General features: G+C 44.5%; 2 protein-coding genes across 2 annotated transcripts in view; both read left to right on the forward strand.

Annotated features, from left to right (window-relative positions):
* Positions 1-20,091, forward strand: part of LOC147712229 (scavenger receptor cysteine-rich domain-containing protein DMBT1-like) — a 1,653,398-nt gene that overhangs the window by 49,226 nt on the left and 1,584,081 nt on the right. The window lies entirely within an intron of this gene.
* The window catches only part of LOC147712230 (scavenger receptor cysteine-rich domain-containing protein DMBT1-like), an 83,477-nt gene that overhangs the window by 47,911 nt on the left and 15,475 nt on the right, over positions 1-20,091 (forward strand). Inside the window, exons 4-5 of the mRNA XM_086919271.1 lie at positions 10,095-10,409; positions 12,051-12,080. Coding sequence (XP_086775397.1) covers positions 10,095-10,409; positions 12,051-12,080 — 345 coding nt within the window. The remainder of the gene's footprint in view (positions 1-10,094; positions 10,410-12,050; positions 12,081-20,091) is intronic.

Below are 20,091 nucleotides of genomic sequence, written 5' to 3' on the forward strand. Positions count from 1 at the left end.
TATGTAGCGCAGACTTCGCCACAAGACGTTAGTGGGGGTTGCATGTTACAGTGACAGCAATTTACTAACCAAACCATGCATGGGAATGGCTACAGATAGAGAGAGCAGAAAGGGGAAAGCAAAACAGTTAAAAGGAAATAAATTATTATTTCTACTGCACCCTCGAGTTCAGATTATGTCTGAAAATCGTAGTTTGGGTATATGCAAAACAGGTGATGTTTACTGCTACACGAAGTAACGTAACTGGTTTCCTGCAAAATATATCTTCAAGAAGAAGCCAGGAAATGTGATTTCATTCTTAATTAGCCACCTATACAGGAAGTGTCATCACTATATTTCACAGCATCTACCTCTGCAAGAAATGACACCATTTGCTTTCACAGCATGCACCTCTTCAGGAAGGAACATCACTGGTTTCTCACCAAAATCATCTTTAAAAGAATAGGCCAAACAAGCAGACATCATTCTCTATCATACACCTCCTCATGAATGACATCATTGCATTTCCCAGCATCCAAATCAACAGGAAGTGACATCATGGGATAATCATCAAAACTCTCTTAAAAAGAAGCCGCCAAACCAGCAGACGTTGTTTCATCCACCTTAGCAAAAAGTGGCACTAGTGCATTTCCCATCATCCACCACTTCGGGAAGTGACAACACTGGGCTTCTGCCAAAACCATTTTTAAAGATGAAGCCAGGCAAGACTTCAATCTCCATCATCCAGCTGCACCGGAGGTAATATCACTGTATTTCCCAGCATCCACCTCTTGACATCACTTCCTGCCTTATCCGAACTTCAGACAATTCATGATGGCGTGACACTACTCTGACATCCTCACCAAATGCAATATAGACAAGAGCATTGAGAGCATTGCTTGTTGGGGCTTGTTAGAGGCAGGCCTCTGTTCCTCGGCAGCCTAAAAGGTAAGGTATACACATGTACGGTAGCCAGGACCCTACACTGTCCTTCCTGTCAATCACACCCAGATGAAGGCCACACAAATATTCATATAGCTTCCTTACAAAATGTACACCAAACCTCATGCACATCCCTCTAACCACAACACAGCCTTAAAGTACTTTCTAGCGCATTCTTTGTAATTTTCCACCCCACATATTGCAGACCTCATTACCTATCACATCTTGACACAGGCTTCATTACAGAAACACGATTCCCACGAGCTGTAGCAGGCATTGTGCAGACCACACACAAGAAAGGAGGAGTTTGTTGTCCTCCATAGGGTCTAACACCTTGGACAAGCAAGTGAGACTCAACTCCCTGGGGCCCCTCATGTGCCCCTTTCCATTCTTTGCAACTGAACCCGCTGCCTTATCTTCAGACCTTCGGCTAGAGTAAGGACTTCATTGACAAATTCTCAGATTTCCTGACCAATTCAGCCATCCAACACACCCACTCCTCCCTTCTGGGTGACCTCAACCTTCAAAAAAATGCAAACTCATTAGAACAAAATCTTTTTTGCAATTCCCTCATTGTGGTAGAATCTATCAATCAGCTAAAGTTTATATTCTTTACTTGTTCTTCTCTACATCATTGACGGTGCTTCCCCATCCCTCTCAGTATCAACACCAGACGTTCAAACCCTAAAAAAGACTTCTCTATTGAAAACCAAAAGCTTGATCTAATTTCTTGCCTTCTAAACGTCTGACATCTACACCATTCCTGCATTTATTAACAGTGCTCATCACACACATGTACCAGCTGGCTCCTGCTTGGAAGGAGACCAGTCAGCAGCCATCCTAGAGGAAAGTAACATTTATGGTAACATTTCACATTTTACTGTAGAATGTCCTAAAGAAGAAACTTTGAACTGGCTTGCCTTAGCCGAATGGCAGGATAGTCTTGGCCTCATGGTATTTCTTGCTTCCAACTAAGTTCTCACTTTGGCCTTGGCATCTAACCTGTCTTGCCGGGGAAACAGCCATTACACTGCATGCCTAACAATGCATGTGATTACAACGTGGTTGTTACAACAACTGCGTTGTTACATCCCAGTACCATTACAATGCAAGCCGTTACAACGACTTGCAGTAGGGGGCGCTCTAAGCTAAGGAATAGTATAATTTACTATTCCAACACCTTCCCTACTATTGCACACACTGGAGTTGGAATAGTAAATTATACTATTCCAACATCCAGCGCCCCCTACAGCAAGTCGTTGTAATCGCATGCGTTGTAAACAAATGCTTTGTAGTGGTATATATTCACCTTGGCCAGAATGTGGAGAGGCTGTCTGCAGACATTAATCAACTAACAGTGCTAGTTGTCCTAGACTTGGTCTTGCCTGTCGGCTCCTTTGGCACTCTGTCTAAGGTAGACAAGCTAAAGGATTTGTGTGATTGAAAAGGATATAAGAACAACCTTCTAGCATTTCAGAATTAAGTAATCGACTTCTTGATTGTGCACTATTATGCTATAAATATCAATGGATTTGCCAGACTTATGTGGGGGAACTAGTTGCAGCAAGAAGAAGGAGCACATTTCCTAATCTTCTGTTGCTTCCAATACACCAACACTGGAAGGGCTCCGAAGGATACATTTGATTACATGTGTACCATAATGTTTATAAAGCTTATCCTGAACACTGCAAGCACCCTCCCTGAACAACTTCAGGGCTTCAAATTCTCTAACGATTAAATCAAAAACCTAGTGTGCAGCTTGAAAAGTATGTGTTATCCCATTCCCTAATGGCTGTAATACCATTCGATTAACCACTTGTGATATGAATTAGAAACTCTAGCCACTTCCAAACCTCACTTTGGTTGCAGACTCCGTTAATCCAAGGTTACTGGATTTTATAATGATCTACACACTTTTGTCCTGAGCATCCAGAGTTGTACTTGAAAGTACTTAATTTCTTCATATTCCTTAGTCACTGAATTCCTGCATCAGCTCAATATCAAATAAATTAAATCTATGCATGTTCATGTGGAAATTAAATATTATCTAGGCAAAGAAGTTCATCAAAAGCCACATACTCAATTCCTGTGTGGGTGAGCTTACATATTGTACTTTTACTTCTCTCCATAGATTTTCCGACTACACATACCACGCCCATTTCCAGGAACACTACTGCACCAGGTAAGATCAATCAATGAGGGCATTTCTGTTGATACAGCGCAAGGACTATCGATGGAGTAATCAACGAATATTGGAATTTTTAGAGAGTATAAGGACAAGAGGGAACATTAAAGTATTCGTAAATGGGTGTGAGCAGTGTAGGACATCAGAGGAGCAACTATCTCTTCTCAATGTACGTGGAACTGATGGATACGGCTTTATTGATAGTGGCTTTAAGGATTTAATTCCAACAAAGCAACCAAAAGCCTCAAGGTTAGCTGGAGTATGCCTCTAAAAATAAGACTCCTGCCCTGAAACAAAGCTCCCTTTAGAGATTCAGATCCCAAAATTCCCTGACAAGTAATAAAGTTTTAGGTTGGTTCAACACACCACCTGTGCAATGAAAACAGCAAACATTCGCCCATCCAACAACTAGGTATAAAACACTGGTAAGCAGGTTTCCAGTCTTGATGGGACCTCCGCTAACAACTTTAGAGCCTTGCTCAGACACGCAGATATGCCTGGACTAAGTCGCTGACCAGTTTCTATTACCCATTCTTTAATGTCCCACTAAAAGGTCTCTTACACAAGTCCATATATACAAGTGGTAGCATATCAATCCGTCCCAACAAAATTATTCTGCTAAATCAGGGACTGTCCTGGGTTTTGGGGCCCAGGTTGTGCTTATAATGGCTTGTTTCTGTCATATAAATGAAAAACCCAGTTACTGTGTTGAAATAGAACACCACACTGATGAAGGCTACGAAATGCTATGAGGGGAAAAGTCATCATTGTTTTAGAGATTTATCATGACTTAATTGCGCTATCTGTGTAGCATTAGGTTGATTGGCATCTGGCAGTCAATTAAAGAACTTGCAACCACCCTGAAATAATTACGATACATGTGAACGTCTTTAGCTAAAGTCTATTTTTATGTTCATTAAAAACTTCACAGCAAAACTACCCTAAGAAACGCCAAGCAGAATCAATGGTTCCGTTAAGTAGAAAGAGCTTTACACATTGCTATTCTCTTACCGGCCCGGGTTACGAATTACATCATCATAAAAATGGTCACTGTATGGCACAGGCTGTCCAAAGTTTTGTTTAGGCCATTTAAGCTTGTGACTGACACATTCTGTTGTGCCCAAAACCTGATGTGCAACTTGGTTGCTAATTGCGTACATTATTTGTGTTATTACCCATTCCTGCGTAATTTTACTCAAACCTTACACCCACTAATTTGCGAATTCTCACATAATCGGAAATTAGCAGGTGCTTAATTTAAACCCGCAAAAAGTGGGAACAACGTGGTTGTGCCCTTTGTGTGTCAGAAAGCTCCAAACCTGTTGACCTATTGATACTTATCTCACCATAAACAGTTGACTGGCATTCACCTTGGTCATTCAATTACCAATCAAGTACTTCTTGTGTTCATGTGAGAAGACAGACACCTTGTGCTTCAATCTCTCTCCAAGGTCTTTATTCTTAGGGCCCGGAGTCATATCAAGTATCTCTGTCCGCCAGAGTTACACATACAGGGGTCTTCAGTGAGTTTTGGGGGAAGGGGTACGTAAAACGTTACTAGTATTTAATGTGGTGCTCTAAGAAATGAGGAATTATCATCAAATTGGTATTTCTTGTCCAGATTGAACTGGTTATTCCTCATTTAACTATTTCAAACCGAGCTTGACCTGAGATCAAGTAGGGTTCACAAACGAAAGACACAGAATTCAGGAGCTATCACAGATCTCTTGATTTTAGGGGAGGCCAATAAGACCTTTTACCGACCGATCTAAATTACAGAGGAGCTCGTAATGAGGTTGTATGAGTACAGCAGGCTAAGTATGTCATTAGACCTTTGGAAGTTCAGTTTGTGCTGAGCGATAACTGAATTTAGGGGTTGTTGTTGCTATTGAAATGGAGGCGATTGATCCGAGAATCACAGCATACCACAGTATTTTTGGCCCATAGTTGACGCTGACTCGAATAGTGGTTACAGCTTTTCAGATAAGCTGTGGATCCCTACTGTGGATAACAAGAACATTTATGACCTGTCCAGTTACACCATGTCATCCAAGGCTCAGGGGCATCCAGTATAACGTTTAAAGTGAGTGGTTTGATTTGGGCATGGAATTTCCCACCAGTGATAAATGCATATGTTATAGTTTTATGAATAAACCTTGACTAGCAACCTCTCCAATATGTCTCATAGCAGCCAATCTGACTAATTAACACTGGTATAAACATATTAGTTAAAATGCTAGCAAAAGTAAAAATAGACTGTACACTTCCATTATCATTTGGGCTCAACCAGTCAAGATTTGATCTGTGGGTGTACCTTTTTATGGTTCTGTATTACAGTAATGCCAACACAGACTCCAAGGTTGGTGCAACATGGAATGATAAAAACACATTTGAAATAGTGCACTTACATTTTATACATTGGGTGTTGGAGAGTGTTTGGTTCAATACTAATTTTAGAGCCTTGAGGTTCTTGCTGCACACAAACGTCTTGGCCAGACTTCCCACATATCAATCAAAGTCACCGCCATTTCATATTGCAACGGGAATAAATTAGGAATGCCCTTTTCACCAATGATTTTAATGTAATTATGCAATCTTAATTATTTGTAATTGGTAATCAACAGTTCTATGTGGCTGATCTGTATGCAATGGCCCACACTTAGAGGAAAGCAGCAATGAAAATCAGACAAAAGATTTACTCATACAATATTTCATCAAAGATCTAAAAGGCTGACAATTCTGAATTGTGCCAATCAGGTTGAAATAGTCCATATTAGCTCTCCTAGCTCTGTCACCATTTCCACTCATAAGCTGTACATCTATCTTATGGAAATATGCACCAAGATATTGCCTAATTGCATTCTGAACGTTCGTACCTTGGAAGCATGGCGGAAATAGCACCAAAAAGGTTTACAGCCCCTATCCTCCTCTTACAGGGAAACCCCCAAATGATGTCAACAAGGAAGGGATAATGCGGGTATTTACAGAGTACTTACTCATGAGAGGTCAATTTGAATTGACTGCCAATAGTATTAGAAAGGTATCCACTGACTCTGATTCTTGCTGGCAATTCTATCTTCAGATTAGTTCTTTGACTGTAAGTCTGCTGACCTAATTGACCTATTTGTGTGAGGAACTTTCATTTATGGGAACATGATGTATTATCCTGATGCTAGAGCCCAAGCCTCCTTACCATCAGAATCATGTGACCACAAGTTTAGAGTTTTCCACAGAAGCCTGTGCTCTCCAGTGGGGAATGCGGGGGAAGGGATTAACAGAGAGAGAAAGAAAAACAGGTAGCACCTAACTGGTATTGTTAAACCATGTCCAGAAGGTAAGTGTAAACAGGTCAAAGTTCACAAACTCCAAGTATGACATAGAAATCCTATATAAAGGATAGGCAAGAGTGATTATAATTAGCAGACAAAGTTGACCCCTCACACAGAATACTCCAGTCAGGGAATGGCCAGGTCTCACAAGATGAATGCTGGTAACAAACTGAAGGAGTACCATGGATACCTTCAGCAACTCGATAACATGGAGACTGGAGGAGACCGCTATGTTGTGTTGGAGGACGTTGAGACAGGAAACACCAAATAAGTACACAGGAAGCAGCATTGCATACACATAAAATCCAACTCAATCGAGTTGTTCAGGTGAGCACAAACACAGTAGTAAATATAGCAAGGGAAAGAAACAGGGAAGGAAAGTTGAAAACCACAAAGATGCAGGAAAGAGAATATGGAGGTACAACTATGCAGTTGCAAGGCAACAGGCATCCCCCATTGCCCCATATGCTACCCTGGAAGCACTGCTTAACCTCTAAGCATTGCTCCGGTTGGTCCTGTGTTTAATCTGGTTTGCAAAGTTTCATCTCATCCCTCTGAGCACCAACCACCGCCGTGCTTCCTGCCACAACCTCTTCCTTTTCCACACTGTTTTTCCCTGATTTATTGTGGATCACAGAATACCAAGATCCCTTTTCAGTTTTCCCCAAGTACCATTCCCTGTTATTTCTGACAATTTGGCTTAAATCCAATTGCAACATTGTTTAACATGGCAAAATATGGTAGATTTTTCTTTGATGGCACAGCAATGAAAAGTAGTTCCAGGAATCTCTGGCCATACTTTAAGTTGATTATTTGTTCTTATTCATGCAAATACTTAGGAATGGCCTCCACAAGATGCTAGAATAGGGATGATACGATTTGCAATATTTACTTAAGAATCCCTTAATCTTGATACCAGATTAAGGCTGATCTGGTCATTCAAGACTAGTATTTGTTGCTCAGTATGATAAAGTCCTTAACTGGAGCTGCCCAATCATCTATTATGTTTGAGATGAGTTGTTGTGGTTCTTTAGTTATTGGTCACCAGTTCTAGCAGTTGGACTGGGACAAGCTTGCAAAAGGTCTTATAATCATGAAACATATCTTCTTGCACTTTTGAGGAGAGGGGCTGAGATAGGAGTTGTTGTAAACCACTTCACGCCAAGTGTTGGTCTTTAGCAACGTCATCAGAAATATCAACCGAGGTTTCCTATGAAGCTGTAAGCTGTTTGCAATGTCCCTCTTAACCAGCTCCATAGAAGGGAAGTGATTATCCTTTCAGGCACACCTTTGGTAAAAGATTTAGCGTCTAAAAAGTACACTATACTCAGGGACTTCAACAATTCTCCATTTTAATCTTTTGACAGCTGTGGACAAACTGATTACATCCACCGCATTTCCTTTGTAGTACAGTGGACATCAACAGTTTGCCCACCACACTAACAATGAAAATACTTGTGATGCAAGCACCAGAAGGATTTTCTTTAAAAATATGAAATGCAGAATCCAAAGGAAGAGATTCCCTCGCATCCTGTAAATCTTCTTTCGCTACTGTTGTCCAGCACACTGAAGTCACAATGACAAATGTGAAAGCAGTTGTGCCTTTAGGTGCTAACTGCTTTAACTTTTATTGGTTGCCCAGGGTACATAACGGTTTCCACTGAGCACTGATCAATGCAGAGAAGAGACCGCAGAGTGGACATGTAGTACCTCTTGATAATGGATCCATGCTTGGGGATTGCTGCAGGACCGCAGTCCCAGGCAGAGATCCACTCACTAAATGCCAGGCAGCGTTTCCTACAGGCAGGGGTAAGTGCTTTCCTACAACTAGGGGAATAACAAAAAAAAAGGTGTGAAGCAGCCCACACTAGCATTGGGCTGTGCGCCTGCAACAACACAACACCAGGAGTCTTCCTACCAGGGGGTAGATTGAGAGGGGGTTACCTCCAATATGCAGCTCTGAGGCAGAAAGCTCATGTCACACAAGTGAAATATGGAAGAGCCCATCTTGGCATTAAGTTATGCACCAACACCATAAAAGCTCCATCAGTCTTTCCGCCCCAGGGGGCCTGCAGCATCTCCATCCTCATGGCAAACAAGAGGGAATTTGAATTCTTTTGGGTGTAGTTTTGACATATGGGCTCCCAGGGAGGGGATACATCCCAATTTCCTCTCGCGTACTATGATCAATGGCCACAATATGATAATCTTGGTCAGTCAGCAACCATTGTGAAGTACCGAAAATATTCACCACCTCCCAATTATAGTTATATCCACAACCAATCCCATTACCATTACCAATAATCAGTCAGTTGGCAGTGTAGAAGGTCCAAGCATTTATTATAACAAACAAACTCTGCCAGAGGAGCTCCTTGCGACCTAACCCCACGAGGTCCGCCAAGAAGACTGCTGGCACACTGTCAGAACATCACATATATACAGTTGCATCTGCAAAATCATTGCCCAAGATGGAAAAATACAAGTTGGTACAGGTTGGTGCGAAAAGGAAGGGCCATATATGGCAGACAAAGCGCTCTTGGTTTAGCTCATCCTAGACTAGCAAGGTCGGACGGGTGACTCCCTTCTGCCAGCCCCGAGACAGTCCGCCCCGCACCCCTCCCGGAATGTGCTTATCAGGCCTTCTCCTGCTACCTACAACCTTGACGAGCCTAACGAGCTGAAACAGCAGTTCTGCAACAGTTGGGCTATTTCTCAGGAGAACGACTTTGGTGCAAGGACAAATGGAGTCTGCAAATGTAAGACTTCAAGCGAGGCCACAAAATGGCGTCGGTCGAGTCAAGTGAGCGAAAAACGTAGAAAGCGGTGCAAGCTAGAAACTTAAAATACTGCGGTACGAGTTTATGATAATGTTTACGTACATATGCTAAGTCATTTAGATACATCATGCTAATCTCAGATATCGACTCTAAGGGGTTGCATAACCGAAAATCGATTCCGGTTCCTCAATTGAACCCTACAAACACTGGTCATTTACAAAAGCTAGATAGTGGTGGACCATATGTATTGCAAGAAGAGTGGGAACACTGTGTAGTAGGAAATCTGTAGATCCCTGCATATTTTTAGAAAACTGTGCCTGTGATTTTTGCTAAAGTTACATGGTTGAAGTTTATTCTGGGCAAGGAAACATAGTGCATTGCACTTGGTCTTCTCCCCTGGACAATCAGTGGTTGGCCATGTGTGACGCTGGACTTACTACTGCTTCTTTTTTTGGTAGTAGTAACTTACATTCATAAATTAGGGGGCACCCACTTTTACAAGTGGTGGAGAAACCTAAGTCTACACTTTTGAGTAGCTTTATACCAGTAAAGTTACTCAAAAGTGTAAGAGTAAATTGCACATGCAAATTACTCACAAGTGTAAGTTACCTTTGTGAGTAGCCCGATTGTGTTCTTTTATAGAATTAATAAAACTGGCAGGTGGGGAAATGCAATCTATCTAAATTGTGTGGTGCAGTTGAAGAATTTAGGCATGTTACTCTCTTGGAGTTGTTAAGTGGAAAGGAGCTGCTTTCACTTATTAATAAACTTTGATTCTAGTCTCATGTTGCTGATTGATACAAGAGCACTCCAGGCTTCAGTCTAGCATGTTTTTGGGCAGTCAACATGATCACTTTCTGGTTCCCTGTGCTTTTTTCCCAGTGCATTTCCCCATCCGACTCCAGAATGGTGGCAGCAGGTGCGCGGGCCGCGTTGAAGTCTACTATGATTCCTCCTGGGGGACGGTGTGTGATGACAGATGGGACCTAAATGATGCAGCTGTGGTATGCAGACAGCTCAGTTGTGGATGGGCAGTTTCTGCTCCTAGCAGTGCCCACTTCGGCCAGGGCAATGGAAGCATTCTCTTAGACGAAGTCAGCTGCATGGGTTCAGAGTCCTACCTGTCTGAGTGCAATCACTTTGGGTGGATGAGGCATGACTGTAGCCACTATGAGGATGCTGGAGTCATCTGCTCAGGTAAGAACTTCTATTCCTGCATCCACAGGTGATGCTTCTCCCATGTCCTGGCTCTGAAAAATAAAATGTGGTCACCATAGTTATTTTGTCTACATTCCACTTTTACATTTACAATCTGCAACACGACATTTGTTTTCTTGTACAACTGTGAGGCGCTCAAAGAATTGTGAGATATTAAAGGATTTTAACATAGAATTCCATGCAAATTAACTCAGATTTTAAGGTGATTTTCTTTGTCAGTGAGCAACTGTGATAAACTCCACGTTGTCAAATTATCTCTCAGAGTTTGTGCAGCCTTTTCGCGAGAGTGTAATGGAAGGAATTCGGATGACATATTAACCCTGTTTTGCAGCACTTTGCTGAGCAATAATGAAATGCAAGGAGCCTGTTCTCTTATGGACACAGTACCAACAGTTCCTGTTCAGTGCATCAGTACCACGTCTGAGATACACCTTTCCAAGTCTTTACCTTGGGCCTCCATAAACGATCCATCAAATGCAGTTTTTAATACATCTACACACGGGCCTAGATTGGGTGACAATGAATGGACACGCACATGGCTGTATTCCCTTTCAGTTTAGGCCGTCTTTTCATATGGTGTCAGCAGATATATGTTGATAATGCTTGCCTCTCCCTTTAGTACTGCGTAATCCTTTATTATTTGGAATCCGTCGGTCTTTGTTTATGTTTCTGATTCCTTACGACTGACGCAGTCTCCCTCATAAATGTTACAGGTTTCATTGACAATGCTTGAAATTTACTTTAATGAATTCTTCTCCCAACATCCTTTTCTAAATGCTCTTTTTCTATGATATTCTTTCACTTTTTTCTCCAATTCTCTTTTCTACTAGTTCTCTGCAGTCCTAATGTTCTCTTTTCCTATGTTGTTTTCATCTGACCCCTAGTTTTCCTAATGCCTTACCCCTAATTACTTCTTAAACGTGCTTTATCTTTCCACGCAACTCGTTTCTGGCCTAATTTTTTCTTTTATCCGTTCTGTTCTTCTAAAGATCTGCTAACATGCTTTCTTCACCTACTTGCTTCTTTTCTAACATTCTTCTAAAGCTTTCCTTTCCCGTTGATTTTAATTTGCTATTTCTTCTAAACACTCTTCACTGTAGGCTCCTTTTTCCTAATATTCTCTTTTTGCAATGCTATCTGGCTTTCCCCCCACTGTTCTCTTCACCTAACAGTCTCTCCTATCACTGTTTTTCCTTCTAAAGTTCTTGTTGTGATATGCTCTTCTAATGTTACTTTTATCTAGAGATTACTTAGTCTAATGCTAGTTTTTCCAATGCTAACCTCTCCAAAAACTATCTTTTTCCCTAAAGCTCTGCCTCCGTGATTCCCTTTTCACCAAATGTCCTTTCTTATACTACCTTTCTTATAAAGATGTTTCTTTTACATGTTCTTTTTGGTTAATGCGCCCTTCTCCTAATGCTTTCTTCTTAAATGCTGTTTTACAAACACTTTAATTTACTATTTAGCTTTTCAAGCATTCTCTTCTGAAATTTCTCTAATCCATCATTGCCTTTTTCTCGTACAACTCTTCCCTCATTATTTCTTGTGGTAGTGCTCTCTGTTCCTAATGATCTCTTAGGATAAAAGTTTGTTTTATACTCCTACATTCTCTTCTTATAGATGCCGTCTCCAACTCTTCTCAACCATCAGGTATGTCCCAAAGACCTTCTTTCTTCTTACATGTTCATGGAAAGTGACTACAAATACAATGATTGATTTTTTCTACAGGGAAATGTTATTGGAAACTAGGGTGTGTTACCCTCAGGAAGATCAAATGCAATTCCCATGTTTTTAAAGATGGAAGGGTTAATGAAGAAGCAAATCTAGTATGAGAAGGACTCCATGCCTCAGAAAACAGCCAGAGATGCTAGCTCTTAAGCTGCATTAACCTTGGTGTTAGAATACAATGAGAGTTCCACACCCTTTCATCTATGACTGCCTATACCATTCACCACATGCACAGGAATGTCAGGGCAGGCAGTAGGTAAGGGGTACAGAAAATAAGATAAAAGAGAAAACATAGGGGCAGATTTATGTTAACTGGCGCATCCCCAGGGATGCGCCAATTAACATGCGCCACAGTGCGCCACAGCTCCGCCAGCCATGGTGCGCCGCATTTATAATGCGGCGCACCATTGTGCAAAAACGGCACAGATGCGTGACGGTATACAACGTTTACCACGCATTTTTTACCACGCACTACACTTACAACGCAGGCATTACCACGCATACCATTACAACGCATTGCGCTGGGGGGCGCTCTAGGATAGGGAATAAGTTTAATTTTATATCCAACACCTTCCCTAGTATCCACGGGGACTGGAGTTGGAATATAAAATTATACTTACCACTATCCAGCACCTCAAAGCGCTATGCGTTGTAACGGTATGCATTGTAAATACTGCGTTGTAATGGTATGCGTGGTAATAGTATGCGTGGTAACGTCATACATCCATGCGTGACGCATCTGTGCCGGAAATGTGGCGCATTGCTGGAGCTGCGTCGCAAGCGCGACGCAGCTCCAGCAAGGCTCGGGGGTGCCCCATTTGAACAATGCTGCGTCAAGACCTACACCTGCTTCAAGCAGGCGCAGGCTTTTGACGCAGCATTGGCTTAAAAGTGACTGAGTGAAATCTCATAGATTTCACTCAGCCACTTTTGCGAGGCGCACCTGCCCCGGAACGCCCACCCTGCGCCGGAACGCCCACAAGCGGCGCAGGGCTTTACAACGTGAGGCATCTGCCTAGATGCGTCATGTTGTAAATCGTTCGTAGGGATGCGCCACGTTTACGCCGCCTTGCGTGACGCAACAGCGGCGTAAACGTGGCGCAAGGGCCTCATAAATCTGCCCCATAGTGTTGGAACACGAGGCAGTATCTGTGAGGCCTGCACAAATAACATGACTACATTTGTCCTTCACTGAGAACCAAACATCCAATTGTAGCGCCTGACTCTCAGAGGTAGCATTGCAGAGCAGTCTGAGTTACTCAAGGGAGGTGGTGTGGGCTAGTAACCGCCATTACAGGTGCGCAGCAATAACACTCAATAATCGATGTGCAGTCTGTACTTTGCTATATAAAAGTAAGAGTACATTTATTAAACACACACACTACTCAATACTATGCACCAATTTACAAATATACATAAGCTGTTGGAATTACTTTGTGACATTGATTAACATCTCCACCCCTCCCGCAGGGGGTGTGGGGCTAGTACCACCACTCCCATGTATGCACATTATCTTGCCTCCAAATGCAGTTAGTTGAACATAACCGGGAGCGAGGGCCCTGCGCGCTGGCCTCATCACAGTAGCGACCCACCCCATTACCTCAACAAGCATAGGCACACCTGCCCTGGTGACACACAACCCTGACTGAGCATTATCTACTGACCTTGAAGTATACATCTTAAGGGCTAACAGTCTGGGTTCTTCACCTAAGCGCAGCAGCAAGAATACATGTTTAAGCATCACTTTAGAAAGACAGTACTCATCACATTAGTCGATCATTAGAATGCATTGCAATTACTGCCCCTAAAGGCATCACAGATGAAATCACAGGATTAAGCATATACAGTCACACACCATAGCAGGAATGTCTAGCAACATAACTCCATGTTGCTTATGACATCACCTTACACAGGTACTTCACATTCCACATGTGACTTTCAGTCCCTCTGAAAGAAATAACATTGGTAAATGCACTACAGGTGCAATTACACCTCTTCGCCTCCAGGGGATGCCCTTCTCCAGACATCCCCAGCTCAGTCCTTCATTCCTTGGTGCACTTCTCAATACATCCCCAACTATAGAACAAAAGTTCCAGCACAGAGACTTAGGGAGGGACTCCTCTTCTTTATGCTGGGAGAGACTGCGTTTCCTCCTGCTGCTCCCCCTGCACCTTGTCACACATATGTTGGTGACCCCGTCCTCCTGGGCCCACCACAAGCAGAGAAATGGTCAGGTTTCCAGGCAGGCTAGTCCTGGCTGTACAAAGCATTATGGGGCGATTTCCCTTCAGCCCGTGCACATTAGAACAGCGGCTCTCCCGCTGTGCCGGGGAGAGCTGTGCAACCTGCTTCCTTTTGCGGGGTGCACGACAGCGCACCCCGACTTTACTTATTTGGGGGGCAGCCCCTGGGATCTGACCCACCCCGGGGGCATTCTCTGGACCGGCGGTGAAGCCCCATGCGCTTCCTCATCTGTTGGCCACAGGTCAAAGGTCGACTACCTTCTGGGGGCCTATCTAAGCCCCCAGGGGTCTGATCTTCCTGACCTTGGCCTCTTCTTGCTCCTGGTGGTGCTCCCCAGCCACTGGGAGCACTCTCATTCGCCCTCTGGGTCTCACAGAGGGTTGTTTCAGCAGGGAGTTGTCTTCATTAACTTTCTGCGCCGGCCTTTGAACTTGCTCTCCTCCTGGGCCCCTGCTTCTGCGCACTGGTCCTGGACTCTTCTCCTGGTGCAGTTCAGGGTCCAGCGACAGTCAGGAGGTTCCTCCTTCAATTGCCCATTGCGCCAGCCTCCAGCACCCTCTGCCTCAGCAGACCACACCTCAGAGATAGCTTCTCTTCCTGTGCAAACACTTTTTAAAGTTTGAGGAGGGACCTGGCAGGAAGTCTCTGTTTGTCCTCTCAAACAGCAACACATCACTTCACTGCCCCTGGTCCCTCCTTCCTGCCCGGGCCTCTGGGTTGGTTCAAGATGGCGACGTCCAGGGGTCTCCTGCCACATGGTCTCTGAAAGCCCCTTCCCCAACGCTGCCTTGTCCCTTGTGCAGCCTGGTGCCTGGCACCCGGTGACAGCTGCTGATGGATGAACCTGTAGCTCCACCCATCTTCTCTTCTTTGGAGAGGAGGCCTTTGCTCTTGGAAGGAAGGTCATTAATCCAGCCTGCTGGGGTCAGGCCCCAGCCAGGCCCTGGTTATGAGCTGATTTAGAGAAATATGACACTTCTGGATGACCCAAAAGCAGTACAAATATGACTTTGGACTCTGCAGAATACTTCTTCTCACACAAATTACAGTGGACTTTAGTGCGTGTCTGGAATTTGTAGGCCCTAGGAAAGTAAATCTAGCCCATGGACTCCCCATCCTCATAAGAGAATAATGAAGTGAAAACAGCAAAACTAACCCACTTTCCCTGGCATGTTTCTTCGCACTGTATAAAGCCTATTCCATGTCACAACCCAATTCTGCATAAGTCCTGCCACACCAATCACTTTGTAGGTGCGCCTGGATTGTGCACTCTAGGAATCTCCCCTTCGCAGCCCGTACATGTGTGCACACGCATGTACACATGTATCTGCATGTAAGCAGACCGGTGCCCCTTACTCCAGCTGCAGCGCAGCAGCCTAGTAAAGGTAGGGGGACACCAGTAAAATCTGCATGCAGTCTCTTTCATCATGAGTTCACTGTGGGTGAGTCCCAAGTTTTGAGGCTCTCCCACAGTAAAAGCTCAACAAATAGGTGCTCAAAAAGCAAAAAATCCGAACGGCTCAGAGTGTCAGAACCACCTTCTAACACACGCCGCGGTTAGCTGATTCCTACAGGGAAGAAAGAGCCACTCTTCATGGGTATTCTTCTGGTAGTCAGCGATAACTATTTATAAGGGGTTCTGACCAGACCCACCTTACTTAACCAGTAATCCGCTCAGACCACCTACTCCGCCTACCCATGAAATCTCCACCCATGACAGGGATTCCAGACTACCCTAAGAACCCTCTGGGCTCTAGATTAGATACCTTTAGGTCACTCATGGTCTACATGGACTCAGCCTAACTAAGCCCACCTTTGCCTTTGGGCATGCAACACTATGCCTACCACTTCTCTGGACAAGGGCTCAGTGCATCAGCACTGATGCGGTCTTCTGGGATAGGTCTACATCCCATAACCTGGGTCACTAGCTGGTCTCCCTTCTGGAGTTTATTCCAACCAGTACCCTCTCTCCGTTTTGCTCCTTGCACCCCAAAGATGCAACCTCTCTGGACCTTCACCCTCAGCCTGCTGCTGGGGTCATTCAGCTGCCACCACCCTTTCAGGATGACTGGCTTCCCTAAAGAAAGCACTGCCACTCCTACTTTCCCCACACAGAAAAGCACCTTTGGCCACTGGCCTGGCTCCCTGATAGGACCTGAGACCGGCCTCACTACCAGGGAGGAACACTGAGGGTGCCTCGTCAGACATCCTACAACTAATGACCCCATTAGTAGCTCCACACGGAAACTACCCCGGGAACCTAGACCCCTTGCTTGTTCCTTGCTATGAGAACAGGTGCTATGCACCATTCCCTCTGAGAGGCGCGCTCTCCTCCCGGAGTACCCTTAGAGAGCCTGTGGACCCCGAGTTAGCTATACCCAGGCCCACATCTCATGGCTCTCCCCGGTTTCCTTGCACCCTTTCTGAAGAGCAGGGTCCCTTCACTTAAGATAGGCCCCACCTGCCAAAAGGGTAGTACTACCACACTCAGTCAGGGACCCTAAAGATACCGGCTAGGCCTGCACCATCCCTTTGAGTAACACAGGGTCCCTTCACTTAAGATGGGCCCCACCTGTGTTCAGGGTGGTACTACCTTGCAGAAGTCCACCTCCTGCATTGAGCAAGGGGAACACCCCCATTCTCCTGGTCCTTGGGTCCAAGTCCCACAGGACCTACCTGACTGGTCACTGGCTAGGCATCACCCCAGCCACCACTTCAGGTTCACAACACCAGCTCCAGAATTACATCCTGTTGCTTCCTCGGGTAACCACCTACCCGACCCTGACACCTCAGGGTCCACTACTAACCCTTCACCTGGAATCTAGGGAGCACATCACCTCACACTCAGATCTCCACCGGGTCGTTACCTAGCCCACCTAGCGGACCTAGGATCTACCACTACACACCCTAGCTAAAGAACTACCCTCCTTTTGGGCCACCCACTACGATGGGCCACCCCTGGGTTGCTCACCTCCCCACCAGTTATCCTGGGAGGCCTGCCGGACACCCAACTCTGCCACACCCTCCTCCCACCATGGGAACATTTTATTGGGGTCCCCCACCATGGGAACCCCTGGGGTGTTGCTACACGGGGTAAAGAAACCTCCTGCCCCACCCTTCCAGTGGTTATGGCATGCACCAATGACAAGACAACTTTCAATGGGGAAGGATATCTGGGGCTCCTCTGTAGAAACCCGTCCTGCCCTTAAAAAGCGTGGGAATCTCCCATGACCCCTACCTCTCCTGTCCCCCCCAAGGTCAATCCACCCCTACACTCCCATCTGTGATGTAGGTATCAGTTGCTGTCCCTATCTCTTGAGGAAACACCCTCCTCATGCAGGTGTAGTGCATGTAGTGTTAGGGTTCAAAGATGTACAATATGGCTTAGAACATTTGTATGCAATCATTTCCTGGAAAGCACCATCCCGCTAGCAGATGATAATCAACTTAACTCAGTCATATCAATACAGTTTACATTAAAACCATATAATCTTCACATGACATAAATGTACTTGGGGCTTTCCTTTCCCATATCTAAAGGTCACACAACCAAAACTTTAAACCTTTCTCAGAGCCTTGCGCTCTTTCATTTGCTCATTACTGCATAGGTAATGTGCGGCAAAACTGGACTTATCAAATGCTATAACTGCGTACCAGAATGAGATACTATGTTTCCCTCCGGTAGACACCGATGTTGGAAAACTAGGCAGCATCTGTGAGGCCTGCACAAATAACATGACTACATTTGTCCTTCACTGGGAACCACACCACATCCCTTGAGTAAGCCTCAGAGTGCTCTGCAATGCTACACTCTGAGAGTCAGGCGCTACAATTGGGTGTTTGGTTCCCAGTGAAGGACAAATGTAGGCATGTTATTTGTGAAGGCCTCCCAGATACTGCCTCGTCTTCCAACACATAGACAGTGGACTCCTCTACTATAACTTGTCGCTTCTGTTGATCAAGAATGTCTGCGGAATGTAATGGTTAAAAAACAGCAATGAGTTATTCCTAAATAACTTGCCATATAACATGTTATGCTTCACTGTTCTAGTGAATGGATATACCTTAGCCATATCTCTTTGTAACCATTGCTTTGTACTTTGATATGGAAAATGTAATGCTTAAAAGCAAGACATACAAATAATGAGTACAACTAATATATCTTCTCTGACACGTCTATCTATGACTTGAATATCAACCTGAAGATTTGTCCCTATGAACTCTTGTGTGATAGGCAAGTTATAGGCTAAGAACCTTCCTGTTCTGTCACTGGATAACCCTTAGTAAATGTAAAAATGTCTAACCTACGGAAGGTTCATATACATGTTCAAAATCATTCAAGGTGTGTTCACTCAAAACATGACTTTCTGAAAATGTTGCCGTATTCCCAATGGTTTTCAATACAAATTCATAGAAAAATATTAGGATCCACATAGTCAGTGCTTAATTTGAGCCAGTGCTTTCCGGTGCTCAGCACCAGCACTTAATTGGTTCCCGGTGCTCGGCACCACCACCTAATTGTCAACACCATACTTAGAACAGTCTATCACATGGTGGTGCTACTCATCTAATTCAGAGATGAGCAGAACAACGGTTGTTTAGGAATATAATATACATTAAAATAGTGCTAATACCTGCCTCCCCAGTCATTCCTTTAGCTTTGGAGATCTGGAATCATCTGAGCTGTTACATTTGCATGCAAGAGAGATGGTTAGTAGTTGTTTTGGCAGCCATGACAAGGGCGATGAGTGGTGCATGCTGCAGTGGCCTCGAGGTCAGAGCCCTGACACTTAATATGTTACAAATTAGGCACTACACATAGTAGGGTCCTGTATGCAGCGACGGCTTAGCAATGATACCGTCTCTAATGAGGGAAGTTATTGCCGGATATCCAATATGTCTTTTGACTCTCCAGACTATGTTAGAGATCAAGGCCTGCTGGTAAGTGTAATGCTTTAGTGTAATACTACCATGTAGCGCATTCTCATGCCTACATGCAGCCTCAATCAGACAATGCCCATCCTCTGCAATGACCGCCAGCTTTTCCTTCCCAGAAAGAAACTCCCACATGCCTGTCCAGTACAGAGGTGGGCAATGTCTGCCGCCCATCTTCCAGGTAGTGCACTCCCCTAAGGCTGTCTTCTCAGTGGGGGGCGTTGGGCTTGTCAGTATGCTTGAATAAAATTCTTGCAGCAAAAATGGCCATGAAGGGCCCACGACCTATGCAAAAACAACAGTCGATGGACAGAATGCAGAACAATGTCATACATTCACCCCAGTACATAGATCTGGGGCTAAAACTATCATTTGTTTGCTCACCACACCACCCCAGTTCAGACATGTCCATATGCAAATCAGCCTTGACCCTGTGCCTCATGGGAACAGTCCAGCCCGAACTGCCAAGCCATGTCTTCCCTGGACTGGAATCAAGCATCCTAGGACCGGTTTCTGGCTATCAGCCATCTTCAGCCAGGATAGCTTGACTCGAGTGGCGTGGAGAGCACGGGACTCACGTCTGAGCATACCCGTCCCACTCGGGGTGACAAATGCAAAAACAACAGTTGATGGACAGAATGCAGAACAATGTCATACATTCACCCCAGTACAGAGATCTGGGCCTAAATCCATCGTTTTTTTGCTCACCACACCACCCCAGTTCAAATATGGCCATATGCAAATCAGCCTTGAC

Source organism: Lissotriton vulgaris, chromosome 5 (assembly GCF_964263255.1).
Source record: "Lissotriton vulgaris chromosome 5, aLisVul1.2, whole genome shotgun sequence".
In the NCBI taxonomy this organism is placed as follows: Eukaryota; Metazoa; Chordata; class Amphibia; order Caudata; family Salamandridae; genus Lissotriton; species Lissotriton vulgaris.